The 15,945-nt window shown below is 43.8% G+C and overlaps 1 protein-coding gene across 3 annotated transcripts; it reads left to right on the plus strand.

The window, feature by feature from the left end:
• Positions 1-1,098: 1,098 nt before the first annotated feature.
• On the plus strand, positions 1,099-15,673 carry LOC310669489 (uncharacterized protein). Of its 3 annotated transcripts, none has more exons than XM_083423651.1 (9): positions 1,099-1,222; positions 1,714-1,881; positions 4,564-4,731; positions 9,400-9,440; positions 10,096-10,119; positions 10,752-10,867; positions 12,742-13,917; positions 13,966-14,127; positions 15,135-15,673. In XM_083423651.1, exons 1-9 carry the CDS (start codon positions 1,182-1,184, stop codon positions 15,267-15,269), a joined length of 2,031 nt encoding a protein of 676 aa, XP_083279777.1. In that variant the 5' UTR covers positions 1,099-1,181; the 3' UTR covers positions 15,270-15,673. The 3 variants fall into 3 exon arrangements, with proteins under 3 accessions (XP_083279777.1, XP_083279779.1, XP_083279778.1); XM_083423653.1 differs by having other exon boundaries at positions 1,100-1,222; positions 15,508-15,673; XM_083423652.1 differs by lacking the exon at positions 10,096-10,119 and having other exon boundaries at positions 1,101-1,222; positions 12,742-13,923; positions 13,973-14,127; positions 15,508-15,673.
• The last annotated feature ends 272 nt before the right edge of the window (positions 15,674-15,945 follow it).

Genomic DNA, 15,945 nt, shown 5'->3' on the forward strand with positions numbered 1-15,945 from the left:
TGATCTTAGGGAACTGAGTACCACCCACACAACCTTTCCAGGAGGTCATCAAATACTGCTATTTTTAGGCCAATGAGATGGCCTTTTAAGAGGCTCTAGGGGTTCAAAGAGGGATGGAGATGATGAGAGGTGACCTGAAGTTAAAAGCTCAAAAGCCAGCCTCAGGTTCAATGGTCCACTAATCACCAACATCAGAACCAGAAACCTGGTCTGGCTCTGTAGCCAGTGACATTATAGCCAGTGTTTGCTGGTGCCTGGTAGGGCAGAAGGCAGAGAGGCCAATGGAAGGTGGAGGCAATGGTGGACTGAGCCAGCTAATTCTCATTTTGCCCTCATTCTGCTTCCTACAAAGGTATACAAGGACAACACTGAGATTAAGGAGGCGAAAATGAAAGGCCCACTCTTTTGACTAGAAGTAAGTCAGGGGGGACGCAAGTGGTGTTGTGGGTTAAACCACAGAGCCTAAGGCTTGCTGATCAAAAGGTTGGCGGTTCGAATCCCTGCAACGGGGTGAGCTCCCGTTGCTCAGTCCCTGCTCCTGCCAACCTAGCAGTTCAAAAGCACGCAGTGCAAGTAGATAAATAGGCACCGCTCTGGCAGCAAGGTAAACAGTGTTTCCGTGTGCTGCTCTGATTTTGCCAGAAGCGGCTTAGTCATGCTGGCCACATGACCTGGAATCTGTACGCTGGTTCCCTTGGCCAGTAAAGCAAGATGAGCGCCACAACCCCAGATCCATCAGGCCAATTACTTTCCTACAACAGCCAGAGACCATCCACCTATGTAGCACAGCATAACCTTTTGGCAGTAACCCAACCAACTTCCTATTCCAGTCATTCAAGTTAAGACTTGCAGCAAATCACCCAGGTCCAAAACCCATCTGCAATTTAATGAAGGCAATGTGCTGCTGTTGTTTGGAGAGCTGCAACAGATGTTCTAGTAAACCACCACACAATATCAAGACCAAGAGTCACAAGGAAAAAGGAGTGTAAGTAAGATTTAACTTGAACTACCTCTTAGCATGGTATCTGGGTTGTACCAAATGGAATCTCAACCTTCCCCTTCATTCATTTTCTCTGTCTCTTTATGACATCAGCAGCAGCATCTCCTGCTCAGGCTTCTTCAGGATGACTTCACAATATGAATCCTCAGCAAAAAGGGAAGGAAATGCCTGAAACAGAAAAATGAATTCTCCCGGTCTGGCTAGAAGCAACAAGCTGGTGAGGTGAAATAATCTTGCAATTCAGGGCATCGTTCTGAAATGTGGATAATCCTCTACATGGAAACACCAATAAAATCTAGACAAGGTGTCAGTCCACATGGAGTTTATTATTCCCATGTATAGTGCCCAGTTCAGTATACAAGTAAGACAGGTGTTCAAAGAGCACAGGTTGATGTAAGGAGCATGGAGAGGTGTGTATCTGCCTGGTCACTATGTCCTTGGAGGTTCCAGCTCCACTCCAAACTTTCAACATGAAAGTTTGAAAAAGTATTCTTTGGGTGTTCAGTTTAACATGCAGGGACTCCTCCCCACAACTGGAAAGCCCATGCGATTGGGATTCCCAAATGTGGGGAAGATTCTAAGCTCATTCAGATGAACATGCAAACCATCCCCCTCTGAACCTTCTGCCCAATTCATGAAAACCTGTAGCCAATGAGAATGTTATGGGTGGGACTAGCATGCACATCACTAATCTTCTCTCAATGTCTTTTCAGGCAAAAACATGCAAAGAACTTGAAAGCGCGTTTAGAGAGAGCCAGTACGCACCACCTTCCAGCCAAAACTCGCCATCTTCCAGCCAATGCCCAGAACATTCCGGCCAATGCCCAGAATGTTCCAGCCAAGAGTTTAGAGCAAACACCCAAGGCAGACCAGCAGGTCAGGTAAGCCAAGTTATGTTCCAGCCCCAGGCACAGCTGTTAACAGGGTGTTTTGCACAGTCTCGCAAAACAACTCCAAGATCATTACCATCTCCACATTTCCGCCTGCAGGAGTAAATGAAAGGAGCGAATATGTGAATGCATTTGAAGGGTTGGATTAACAACAACAACAACAACAAGAACAACAACTATGACAATTACAGCAACAGGTCTACAGTGCCTAGGAAGGAGAGTTAACCCTTTCACCCATGTTGCAATCTCAGTGAAAATCCTCTCCACTCCAAAGCTCTAATCACTCTAAGAGAATGCTGCCTTCAATGCCGTTGGCAGCTTCCCTTCTGGATTAAGTAGCAATTACAGGAGGTAAAACTTCAACAGTACCACAGCAGTGGGTGAAGACCCTTCCTGTCTGCAGATCTTAGACCTGAACCTGATCACCTGCCTCTTCTCATGGCTATTCTTTTGCACATGCTTTTAAAAAATAATCATGTTAAATAGATTTGGGTGAATGGGGCTCTGCCTCCACCTGCTTCCTCTTTGTTCAAGGGGTGACTTTGACTGTCACAGACTCTGGTTCCACCTACTGTTAGGCTTTGTGCCTTCTTCCTGTCAGTCTCGATGGGCAGCATTTACCACTAAGGCTGATGGGAATTGTAGTCTAACATCTGGAGGGCACCATGTTTCTAATCCTTGGGTAGGTAATTATGCAAATTTATAGACTTTTCCACCTTATAAAGCCATTGAAGCAGTATATATGATCGAACAGAACAAAACACAAAAATGCAAGCTCTAAAAGCAATAAAATCAATTCAACAAGCTCTCAAAACAACAAAAGCATACCAGCAAACTCCGGGGGGGAAAAATCATCAGATGTAAAATTGATATTCCATAAGTGACTGGGTGCACTGCAGATAAAGCCTTCCTAAGCAAAAATTTCTTCAGTAGTTGACTAAACATTATCACGCTATGCACCTGTCTAGACAGACAGATAGAAAGAAAGAGATATTGTTTGCCTGTCTGCTAACACATTCAGGAGCTTGATGCTTTATAATATGTCTCTTCTGTACTATATATTTAAAGCATTATCATACCACTTTCAGCAATCATGCATTCCCCCAAAGAATCCTAGGAACTGTAATTTGCTAAGGATGCTAAGAGGTGTTAGGAGGCCCCTATTCCCTTCACACGGCTAAAGTTCTCTGAGTTCTCTGGGATGAGGAATTGACTGGTGAACCACTCAGAACTACAGTCCCCAAGAGTCTTCAGGGGAAGCTAAGCTGTTTAAAGTGATATGCTACTGTGTTAAATGAAGAGTGCTAATGGGACCAGAGTGGATTATCATTTAAGAGTCAGGATACAGAAAAAATAGAATGAGGTAAGAAGATGCAAATCGGAAAGGTCAGGTACTAGCTCTTTCATACTGTTACAAGTGTAGTTGTTGCTGCAGGCACTTATTGGAGGAGAAGAACCAGATAGTATTTGATCTCAGCCAGGCCAATGAAAGAAACTTTGCTGTCTCACTCTGAAGTACAGTGGTACCTCGGGTTAAGAACTTAATTCGTTCTGGAGGTCCGTTCTTAACCTGAAACTGTTCTTAACCTGAGGTACCACTTTAGCTAAAGGGGCCTCCCGCTGCTGCTGCTGCTGCTATTGTTGCTGCGCCACCGCCACCCAATTTCTGTTTTCATCCAGAAGCAAAGTTCTTAACCCAAGGCAATATTTCTGAGTTAGCAGAGTCTGTAACCTGAAGCATCTGTAACCTGAAGCATCTGTTACCCGAGTTACCACTGTAGTCAGGAAAAATGGCTCTAATGGAGATAATTTAAAAAACCAAAAACAACCATCCTTTCTTAAGCAATGCTGGTCCTGAATTGTTGTCAAAGTATAATCTGCCCAAGAAATGAAGAGTTGTTATAGATCATGGGTAGGCAAACTAAGGCCAGGGGGCTGGATCCGGCCCAATTGCCTTCTAAATCCGGTCTGCGGGCGATCCGGGAATGAGCGTATTTTTACATGAATAGAATGTGTCCTTTTATTTAAAATGCATCTCAGGGTTATTTGTGGGGCCTGTTTGGTCTTTTTACATGAGTAGAATTTGTGCTTTTATTTAAAATGCATCTCTGGGTTATTTGTGGGGCATAGGAATTCATTCATTTATTTATTTTTTCAAAATATATTCCGGCCCCCCACAAGGTCTGAGGGACAGTGGACCGGCCCCCTGATGAAAAAGTTTGCTGACCCCTGTAATAGATCTAGTATAAGGTGCTTCACACATGATATTTTTTGCAAAGGGCACCAAAGTTTTTGGGTTGTTGTTGCTTTTTTGGTACAAGGATGAGGCAGCAATGCCCCATTCCCAATGCTTTTGTGCGACGACCCCCCTCATCCATGATTATCATCCATGCTTTCTGAGAGAGTTGGAATCCAACAGCATTTGGAGCCCCCCACCCCCACCCCGGTTGAATGTGTAGAAGTATGTAAGGAGTGCAACAAGCAAGGACTCCTCCCCATGACTAGAAAGCCCACACAATTGCGAATTATCAGTTGTGGGGTGGATTCTCTTTCAGATGCACATGCAAATCCTCCTCCTCTGGACCTTCTGCCCAATGCTTGAGGCTGCTGGGAATGTTGAGGGGGGTTTGGGCTAGCACGCACATCCCTAATCCTCTCTCAATGTCTTTTCAGTCAAACACCTGCAAACAACCAGAAAGTTCATTCAGAGGGAGCTAATACTCGCCACCTTCCAGCCAAGACTCACCATCTTCCAGCCAATGTCCAGAATGTTCCAGCCAATGCCCAACACCTTCCAGCCAAGAGCTTAGAGCAGACATCCGAGGTAGACCAGCGTGTCAGGTAATCCAAGTTATGATCCAGCCCCAATTGCAGCTGTTAACAGGGCATAAATTCACAAAGCAATTCCAGGATCATTTCCTTCTCCTCCATCACATTCAGTTTGCTGCCCACCCCCCACCCCCCAATCTGCACCTTTACTTACAGAAAGTCATAGGGTGGTTCTGGCTGTCATTGACTCTGGTGCCACCTACTGTTGGCCTCCGTGCCTTCTGTCCTGCCAGTCCCAATAGGCAGCAATGACCACTGCCCCAAAGAATATGAACTCAGCTTCCTCAACTTCCTTGCCTTGAACTGGGAAAGCCATTGTGTTGCACATTTTGATCTAAGCACTGGATATAGAAATATTTGTCCTGAGAAAGAGGTGATGCTGGATTGAGACAAGTGGAGTTTCCAGATTTATTTATTTAAAAGGCAATGCATGTGCACTCATGTGCAACCTGTCCCCACCTGCAATCCATTCAGGGTCGGGCAGAAAAACTGATTTTGCAGGAACTGCTTCAGGGATTTTTATTTTATTTTTGAGCAGACCAGAACTAGAGCCAGGTACAAAATGGTGACTCATAGGGTGGAGTGAATTACCTACATCACCCCATGGGCCAGATGTTGGAGATGAGCTTCATAAACAGGCACACATTTAAAACAAGGCCCCTATCTGCACATTTCATTTAAAGCAGCATTCATACCACTTGAACCAGTCATGGGTTTCCTCAAAAGCCCCAGGGAACTGTGGTTTGTTTATATTAATATTAAGAATATTAATATTAAAGGGAGCGGGTTGGAAATATTGTTATTGCTGCTTTCATAGTTTTTTATACTTGAAAATCATATCTATCTATCTATCATCTATCTATCTATCTCACAACTGGATCCATAGTTGCACCTGAAATTCTCCACCCTGTTTTTATCCAGTGCTATTGAAATGCGACATTTTCAGTGGGTTAGTAAAAGTGAATCCTGCACAACACTTTCCCCAACCCCCTCCAGGGCCATGTGATTAATCATAATCAATACTCACAAGCATCTGATTGGCCACCATTGAGAACAGCATGCTGGACTAGATGTGCCACTGGCCTGATCCTGCATACTCTTATTGTGGTCTTAGTAATGCAGAATAGGACCATCTGTATGCCATAGGAAGCTTTGCAACTCAAATAATTGCTCCTACCTCTGTTTCAAGGATCCAGCTCATTACCCTCATCTCCTTGATGCAATATTAAGTTGCCACATTTTGCAGGTCTCCCACTCAAGCTTATTCAAAAGGCTTTCAACCACAGTTGTAATAAATCCTCTAAACAGTCCAGCTTATTCTTCAATTTTGTTTCTTTTCACTGGGCTAGGTCCATAAATTAGATCTTTCTCTTCCATGCCTGTTTTGGATGAATGGTTTAATTAACAAGGGAAGAAACGAAACAAGGCCACAAAAAGAGAGGAAAAAAGACATATGCCTTTTCAAATGTTTTAAAAGCTGTTGAGAAAAATCATTTCACAGTTTTAGGGGGGGGGGGCGCGGGAAGAATTATGAAAGTAACAAAAATCATTCTTCAGCTCTTTCTATCAATTCTGCTGGTCCCACCAGAGTTGTAATCCTCCATCCTAACTTTGCTCCCCCGCCCAAACAAAATATGCTGATGAATGCAGTGGAAATAAGAGAAGCTGACAATGGGAAATATAGTATTTTATTACAGGGGTGGGAAACCTCAGGCCCGGGGGATCAAATGTGGCCCTACAAGCATTTCTATTTGGCCCTTGAGTCTCTCCTCAGGCCACACCCCTCACTGCCCCTTCTTCATACCCTCCTTGAGCATTTTTGCCTGGCTAGAATGCATCCTGGAACTCTGATATTATCTCTTTCTTGCCTGGATGGTACATAGAGAGAGGCGGGTGAGTGTGAAGAAAGCAGCCTATTGTACAGTGGCAAGATTCACATTTGTTGCTCCCTTTGGTCACATGCACAACTAGCATGTGTCACCTGCAGGGTTGATGGCAACGAAATGTTTCCTTCGCAATGAAAGAAGTTCCCTGCAGCTGTTCTATAACTATCTAACAATGCAACCTTGCCAGCATATATTATATATTAGCAAACCCTCCAAGTGTCCCTATTTTCCAGGGATATCCCTGATTTAGAGAAGCCATCTTGGTTTCTGATTTGATCCCGGAATGTCCCGCTTTTCCTTAGGATGTCCCATAGGATTTTCATTGGAGAAATGTTGGAGGGTTTGGAGATACAGTATCCAAGCCCTGAGCTGCCTGAAGGCAATTCTGTATAGTGAAGGTTTTTAAAAATGTTTTTATATATGTTGGAAGCTGCCCAGAGTGCTGGGCAACCCAACAAGATGTGTGGGGTATAAATAGTAAAGTTATCGTTATGGAATGGGACGTCTATATTTTAATCGGAGAAATGTTGGAGGGTATGTATTAGGCCCCATCACACTGTAACCACTTGAAGTCATCATGGACTTCCCCCAATGAATCCTGGGAACTGTAGTTTGTTAGGGATTTGAGGCTTGTAGGAGACCCCTGTTCCCCTCATAGAGCTATAGTTTGCCAAGTGGTTTAACAGCCAGTCCCTCTTCCCAGGAAACTCTGGGGATTGTATGTAGCTCTGTGAGGGGAATATGGGTTTCCTAACAACTGTCAGCACAGTTGGGGGTCAGGGGTCAGCTTCTCAGTCTCAGTGCTGCCACTAGCAGGGGGGAAGATGGGAGCAAAGTTTCAAGCACCAGATTAATTTCCTCCTGAGGAGAGAGCAAAAGAGACTTACACTACTTTGTAATATCTATTTACAAATATAAGGTTGAGCGGTGGGGGGGGGGCGTGTTGACTATCAGAATAGATGGTGCTTATCTGTATCATAGAGGGATGCGGGTAGAGCTGTGGGTTAAACAACAGAGCCGAAGGCTTGCCGATCAGAAGGTCAGCGGTTCGAATCCCCGCAATTGGGTGAGCTCCTGTTGCTCGGTCCCAGCTCCTGCCTACCTAGCAGTTTGAAACCACGTCAAAGTGCAAGTAGATAAATAGGTACCACTTTGGCGGGAAGGTAAATGGCGTTTCCGTGCACTGCGGTTTGCCAGAAGCGGCTTAGTCATGCTGGCCACATGACCCAGAAGCTGTACGCCGGCTCCAATAAAGCGAGATGAGCGCCGCAACCCCAGAGTTGGCAACAACAGACCTAATGGTCAGGGGTCCCTTTACCTTTACCTATCTGTATCATAGTGTCAGTTCCTCAAAAGCAAACCACATTGAAACTCCTCCTTTCAGCCAGCTGCAAATAAATAAATAAATCTCAGGGTTCCAGGTCCCAACCAATTGAGGCATGCTTGATAGCTAGCAGTAACCAATCATCAATGGCCATTTTAGAAAGCATCTTCTAGCTATCAGTGCTCCTTTTAAAAAAAAACCAAAAAACCAGCTTTAGCTATCAGCTGAACAAATGCCTAGAGGGGGAAAAAATCTGTCCTCATTGCATGACCATAACATTATTAAATATTTCTCCAGCTAATAGTATCACAGTAGTAAATATGAACCAGACCTTGCAGCCTTTAATTGTATTTTCATTTCAAATGGCCAATAGGTGCTTATTTTGTTTTCACTTATCTAAATGACTCATGCCCAGACACACTGATGTTCTGGAATATGTACACCAAATAAGTAATTTCTTCTCTATTCAACTTGCCGCAGGCTCCAAGGAATCCAAAGGGATTTTGCATACAACCAGGTCTTTAGAATAAATCCCACCTGACTTCTGTTTTGGTTACCAGGATGAGTGTTGAAACGGTAGATAATTAGGATGATGGGGGTGGGGGATCGAGGTGGCGGACAGAATTCATAAACTGCTACTACAGAAAAGAGAAGATCTCACTGAACCTTTGTAGAGATAAGCACTCATTTATTTGACTTTTCATAGACATCTGAAGGCAGCCCTGTTTCAGGAAGCTTTTAATGTTTGACGTTTTCTTGTGTTCTTTTATATTTTGTTGGAAGTCACTCAGATTGGCTGAGGTAACCCAGTCAGATGAGTGGGATATAAGAAATAAATTATAACAATATTATTGTTTAGGAACGTAACTCAATCATTCTATATCTATTCAGTTCCCAAATGAAGGTCATTCTAAGGCAGGCTTCCTCAACCTCGGCCCTCCAGATGTTTTTGGCCTACAACTCCCATGATCCCTAGCTAACAGGACCAGTGGTCAGGGATGCTGGGAACTGTAGCCTCAGAACATCTGGAGGGCCGAGGTTGAGGAAGCCTGTTCTAAGGCATACACTTATGGCAATTCAAAAGCACGCCAGTGCAAGTAGATAAATAGGTACTGCTGTGGTGGGAAGGTAAACGGCTTTTCCATGCGCTCTGGCTTCTGTCACGGTATTCCGTTGTACCAGAAGCAGTTTAGTCATGCTGGCCACATGACCCAGAAAGCTATCTGTGGACAAACACCGGCCCCCTTGGCCTGAAAGTGAGATGAGCACTACATCCCAAAGTTGAATTCCACTGGACTTAACCATCCAGGGCTCCTTTACCTTAACCTTTTTACCTTGTGCCTGCTAATAATAATAATAATAATAATAATAATAATAATAATTTAAAACTGAAAAAAGGATAATGTCTTTAGAATTGGTAAAACAGTCTATATGACAATGCCTCTCTCTGTTTGTTTTTTTCTCTTGTAGTAAATATAGAGGATCTCCACTTTATGAAAAATACATCCCAGGTATGAAGGTGAACATCAGATCAGAGAGTTTGCTTTGCAGGGCAGGGCACACACTGAAGAAATGTTCTTATTGTGTTATATTGTGGGGTAGAGAGGGAGTGGTAGAGAAATTCTAACTATTTAGATGAGTGCCCTCCAGATCTTTTGGACTACATCTCCCATCTTCCCTGGAAATTAGCCCACTGATTTGGGCTGCTGCAAGTTGTAGTCCAACAGCATCTAGAGACCAGACTCATTAAGACACACAGCCCACCCTACCAATATCTACAGCTGACTATCAGCACTTGTATTTATTCTCAAGAGCCCAGTGAAGATTTGTGGAAATGAGCCATTTATTCTTTCCCACTTGCAATTTAGAGAAATGAATCTGGCATTTCCTCACAGCATTCTGTGAATATGGGATTTAAAGCAAAGGTGGGAAACTGTTTCAATCCAGCAGTAGGTGGAGCCAGACTCTCAGAACAATGCATCCAAACACACATATAACCTGAAAGATCATATCTTGCTAGACAGACCCACACAGGTGTATAACCCCCAAGTGTCCCATTTTTCCCCATGAGAGCATGGTGGCCAGAGGGGGTTGTTTTGTTGTTTTCATTACTAATGATTTATTTTTGCCTTTACCTTGCATTCTTATCTTGTGAACCGCCCTGAGATCTTGCGATGAAGGGCGGAATATGTAAGTCTGATAAATAAATAATATTTGGGGAATGGTTCCTGTTCTTATGTTAGCTGCATTGTTTTATGCTTTCTGGGTGTCCCATGATCATATTATAAAGTAGCTGTATTCTGCATTCTAAATCAAAACACTGCTAGGAATTGTTACCTTCTGTTCTCCAATGCATTTCTTAGCAATAAAAAATTCAGTGCGGCCTGAGGAAACTCTTATTCAGAAAGTGTGGCCCAGAGAAGAAAGTGTGAGAAACACTGCAATAGAGGATTAGACAATTCAGGGTGAGAAAGCTACCAATGGCACTACTAGCCATTATGACTATGTTGCACCTGCACGGTTGGAGGCAATATGCCTCTGAATGCCAGTTGCTCACAGTGCTAGTTGCTCACAAGTGGGGAGAAGGCTGCTGTGCTCAGGTCCAGCCTTTGGGCTCCTCATAAGTTGGCCACTGTGAGAACAAGATGGTGGTCTAGATCACTATTGACCTGATTTAGTAGGGCTATTCTTATGCTGTCCTTTTAAGCATCTGTTAAGGACTGAACTCATAGGTGAATTCATAGAAACCACTCTTTACCATTGTGGTGTTGGGTTCCCCCCTCCCTCCCACCAGGTCTTTCTTATTTCTATCTGTATTTCAGATATCGAGTGCTATAATGCTATACTAAAGCCACGAGTCAGCCTAAGCTTTCCTCTGGACTTTCCAAAGCCAGTACGACCTGGTACCAAAACAAGATCAAGGCCTTCTGCTTTAAAGGTAAGCAGAATTCCTCCAGGCAATTAATAAGACAAGAATTTTTAATAAAGTGCAATATTAGGAGGGGGAAACGCATTGAAATCAATAAAGACAAAACTCTATTTTAGTTTAGTAGTTTAGTATTCAAGTATTTTAGAAGTTGTCAAAACCATATGGGTATATTAGTTTCAATATAAAAGATGTGTCATATCTGCTACAACATAGTTGAGGAACCTTTGCTCTTATTGATGTTGTTGGACTACAACACCTGCCATCCATGACCACTGACCATGCTGGCTAAGTCTGATAGGAGCAGGACCTGAAAGGCCAAAGGTCACCAGTCATTAAGGGAGTGGTCTACAAAAACCCCCTGAAAGGTACAAAACTGCCAACAGAATAGCATGGTGAAATCTGCTTACAGAGCCAGGAAGTTCAATGGAAAATCCACCTGGCCTGTGACATTTCAATGTATATATTTTATATTCTGCAGACTGGATGTTTTAACATGTGCTTTTTTGTGAGAATGCACTGCATTCTGGGCATTGTAGTCCACAGTAGCTGTATAAAAAATGATTACAATTAGAACTACACTCACATTATATAAGCCCAGATGGGTTGTGTGCATCCTTTCAACCCTTAGCAATGGCCTTCCATGTTGGAGAAACTCAACAAAGATCCAAGCTGGTGAAGAGGACACCAGAAGGGTAACTTGCCACATTTTGCACTAAGTGAAGCAACACATACTGTATTACAATCAAAAAGTCCAGAGCCAAAAATTCTTCCTTGGGCCTCCAATATATGAAAGTCTTCCTCCTTCCCTATAGTTCCTCTTGTGTGCTGTGATCATCAGAGGGTGACCTCTTGGTAGTTCCATCACCTTCAGAGGTTTGTGGGGGAACTTAAGAGAAGACCTTTCTTGTGGCAGCCGCAAAGCTGTGGAAGGCCCTCCCTACAAAAGTGCATCTGGCACCTTTATTGTACAGCTTCTGGCAAATGCTGAGGAAACACCTCTTTAACCCTGGCTTTTGACACATGAGGTGTATAATTTTAAGACCAACTTTATTTTTGTGATTCCAAGTTATTTTAAATTGTTTTTGATATTGCATTTTAATTTGCAACCCACCCTGGAACCTTAGGGTGAAGGGTGGCATCATGTCACCACCTGCACCACTCTACCCATTTGCCCTCTCACTCTTGTTGGCTCTTGTCCTATCTACAATGGCCTAACATAAGTTTATGGGTCCAAGTCACATGAGATCACCAACTTTGCTGCCAGATTTATACTGAACACACACATGTCAACTGTGCCAATTCTCTAAGGTCAGCTCTCGTTCTCCCCTTCCACTGATATAACACTGGCTTTTAGGGATGCTTTGTTAAAATATTGTTTGTTTGATTTGCTAGATAAAAACAGTGGTTAAATCCCCGTACCCCTGATCTATGGAAGTTAAATCTCTAAGTTATGGAGATGGGTGCATCTTGCCCCTAATGTACATCCATACTGATGCACAGCCATAGGCAGTAAGGTGCCATGTTCTGCACTGTCTGCCACTTCTCATGCTGATGAAGCTCATTTTTATAACAGATTGTACAGCAGTTATGAGAGGTTTTTTGAAGCATATCTTTAGCCAAAAGAACAAAAGAATGAACATCTTGGTTTTCTTGAAGCCCCAGATGTGCCACTGCAAATTAATGAATGCAGTATAGCTTTGTGCAGCTAGAGTAGAGTTTTCTACCCTGAGAAATGAAGGAGGTGTGAACTTGGCCGCGGAACAAGAGATATTTGGTATGAGAGAGTTGGAGGGTCTGCAGCTGTCCATGGATTCTCTCCTTATCTCAATCCCACTCTCTGTATGTCACAATTACTAACATGCAGTTTGATTGTTGCCTTTCAGCGAGTCAACGTACCCCTAGCACCGACACATGTGCAAGTAGACTTTAAAATCCCCACCACTGAACCACCCAAGCCAATTGCTCCAGGTGAATCTGATGAATCATCTCTGGAACCATCTCTAGAACCAAGCCAGGACCAAGCATTAGAGAACTCCGAGAAAGCAGATCCAAGCAAGTCAGAGGAGAAAAAGAAATTCTGGCACAGGTTGCCTTGTTGGAAGAAAAAGAAGGCCCCTGTATCAGACACTAAGGAACATGCAGGTGATCATACCGAGGTAGATGCAGCTGGTAATATAACAGTTACACCTGAAAATGAAGAAAAATCACACCATAGCAGTGTATCACCCCAGACCACTGTGGAATCGCCATCACCGCCACCACCACCACCAAAATCACCACCACCCATTTCCCCTTCAGCAACTAAACCTAGGAAAAGAATCAAAGATAAGAAAGATACCACACTGATGGTATCTCCATCAGACATAACCCCTCAAACATCTGCTGCGCCATCACCAAGTGATGATGGGGAACAGTCAAAATCACCCAAAGGGATTTTGAAATTATCAGTGGAAAAAATGCAGCCTGGAAAATCTGTTTCCATCCATACACCACAAGAGATAAACAGCACCAAGCCTCCTCCAAAGCATTCAATGACTCATTTTAGAAGTAAGGAAATTTCACCTGTGACTAATGACAGTCCAACCTCTGAGAGAACATCAGCCACTGATGAAACAGAGCTGAGTTCTGCACCTACCACATCGCTCAAATCTCAGAGGCGCACACCTCTGTTTGCCAGAGCTTTTAAGCCACCACTAAATGTTTCCAGAAAACGTTTTGGAAAGGGGAAAGAAGAAGGCAAAGTTTCCACTGTTGCAGCTTCAGAAACACCTTTGCCTGAGTCTACTAATTCTGGAGATCAAGAAATTTCACCTCTGACATCTCAGCCGCCATTGGAGAAAACAGTGCCCACATCACCACCTGGCATGGTGCCTCCTGATTCAGTGCCCAGATCACCACCCAGAAATTTGCCGCCACCACCAGAAGATCAATTGAACACAGAGGCAGCTTCTGCTCTCACTACCTCTCTCAGATCTCAGAAGCGGGCACGTATGTTTGCCAGAGCAAGTACACCATCCCCAAATGTTGCCACTACTCATTTCACAAGTGAGGAAATGTCACCTACAGCTGACAGCAAAATGTCACCTACAGCTGACAGCAAAATGTCTCCTACAGCTGACAGCAGCTTGCCTCGCCCAACGCCTGGGAAAACACCACTCAAATCACCCACCACTTCTCCCAAAGATACTGAGAAACACACAGCGGTGCACAAATCTTTCTTCACCACAATTCCAACAGGATCTCTGGAGGAGGCGAAAGCTGCACGCCTAGTAAGTTGTTTCTCTTTTTCTTCAAATCTCATGAAAACGCAAGTCAGAAATGTTGGTGTAATAAGGTCAAATAGTTGGTGTAAGGCAGTCAAATATTATACCATAGGGAAGAGGGAATATTGGGTGCACCGCAATCAGAACTTCAATACAGGTAGTCTAAAGTTTAAAAAGCTGCAACATTGCTTGTAAAATACAAGTGCTCATTGGCCGAAGCATTAGAAAACAGGAGCAAATGTATTCATACTAAGCAAACTAGTAGAATCCTACCTATCTTGCTCATTCTTACATCTGACATTCTTGTGAAATAGCTTAGTTATATAAAAGTTTCCTCAGAGAGACACTCCAGCATGAAATGGCTGAAACAGGAGTTTGTTTCTATGGATGCAATGAAGGGATTGAGCACCTCAAGCCTGAAATGGCAATGTGCGCACACCCCCTCAGCCTCTCTATCTGGCCCTCAGGATTTTCCCTAAGCCAGACTCCGGAACTGTGCTGCTGTGTACCCTCCTTAAGTCATTTTGCCTGGCTAGACAACATCCTTGAACTCTGATGATGCCTTGTCCCAAGCATACACAACTCACAATGAGGACATGTGATAGGACGTTTGGTTCTTTAGTGTCAAAGCATTCAACTACATCAGTCTCTAAGGTGCAAAAAAATACGTGCACTGCTCCTGCTAAATAGCTAGCAAGGCATCTCCTTCTTCAGGCTTGTGCTCTGACCCAGTTATCTGGAGCAACAATGCAAACATGCCCCTTTCAGCACACATACCCACACTTGTGATGCCAGCAGCTGGTGACCTCCTGTACTACAGCTCCAGCTGCTCCTGTCCCTTTAAACCCCTCCTTGTCCTTGGAGACAGCAAGGGAAGAAGCAGAGGAGATTCTAATGGCCTAGCTCTCTCTGCATCTGTCTCTTCCACCTCTGTGCCTTCCTGTAACACTTCCCTGCCTCCTTTTCTCCCATTTCTGACTCTTCTTCTTCCCTCTGCCACATGTCTGGTACAGAACCCCACAAATCACCGGCCTCTTCCCCTTGATCATCCTCCTATTCCCCTGGCTCCTCTGCCCACCCTTCAGACTCCTGCCTGTACCTGGCATGCTTCTTGCTTGTCTGGGTGGAGAACAGAGATGGGTGTGTGAGTACATTTAGACTAGTAGACAAAGGTAACATTTACTTTTCCCCCCCTCTGCTCACTTTTGTTTCTGGCCTCATCTACTACCTGAAAGTGGCCCTCCGAAGGCGCTACTCTCAGATAACTGTGTGCAGAAATGCATTCTTGTATGTGTGGCAAAACTTGCATTTTTCTTTCTGCAGAATAATTTGTAATTCTTCTTGTTATTAATTCCATTCTCATGCCTTCTATCTTCCTCATTCCAGCCTGGAGCAAAATGGGTTCAAAAATTCCTTTAATAAAAAGAAAGGAGGCGTGATTTTTTCAGTTCTACCACAGCACTTCTCTGGGGATTCTTTATGCAGCAGCTGGTATCAAGGAATAGCTCTTCCTTTTATTAAAAGCTAACAAATAAAACATATCCGCCAACAACCTGTGAGTAGTGAGTTTATTGGTAATTGCCTTGTTCATGCTCAGTCTGTAGAGCATGAGACTCTTAATTTCAGGGTCGTGGATCAAGCCCCACATTGGGCAATAGATTGCAATATGCATTGCAAAGCGTTGGCCTAGATGACCCTTGGGGTCACTTCCTACTCTAAGATTCTGCATCTGATACCACAGAGGAAGGCAGCCCAGAAGTTGCAGGACCATGGACAGCTCCAAGTATGCAGCTTGCTCTCACAAAGGTTAAGAGCAGACTGAGT

Source organism: Podarcis tiliguerta (assembly GCF_965153285.1).
Source record: "Podarcis tiliguerta genome assembly, chromosome: Z".
Taxonomy (NCBI): Eukaryota; Metazoa; Chordata; class Lepidosauria; order Squamata; family Lacertidae; genus Podarcis; species Podarcis tiliguerta.

What these genes read in the sequence shown, in the direction of transcription:
- LOC310669489 (XM_083423651.1), top strand. Translation starts at nt 1,182, where the DNA reads ATGAATTCTCCCGGTCTGGCTAGAAGCAACAAGCTGGTGAG. An exon ending in AGAAGCAACAAGCTGGTGAG is followed by an intron (nt 1,223 to 1,713) that starts GTGAAATAATCT and finishes ATGTCTTTTCAG; the next exon opens with GCAAAAACATGCAAAGAACT. An exon ending in AGGCGAAAGCTGCACGCCTA is followed by an intron (nt 14,128 to 15,134) that starts GTAAGTTGTTTC and finishes TGTCTGGTACAG; the next exon opens with AACCCCACAAATCACCGGCC.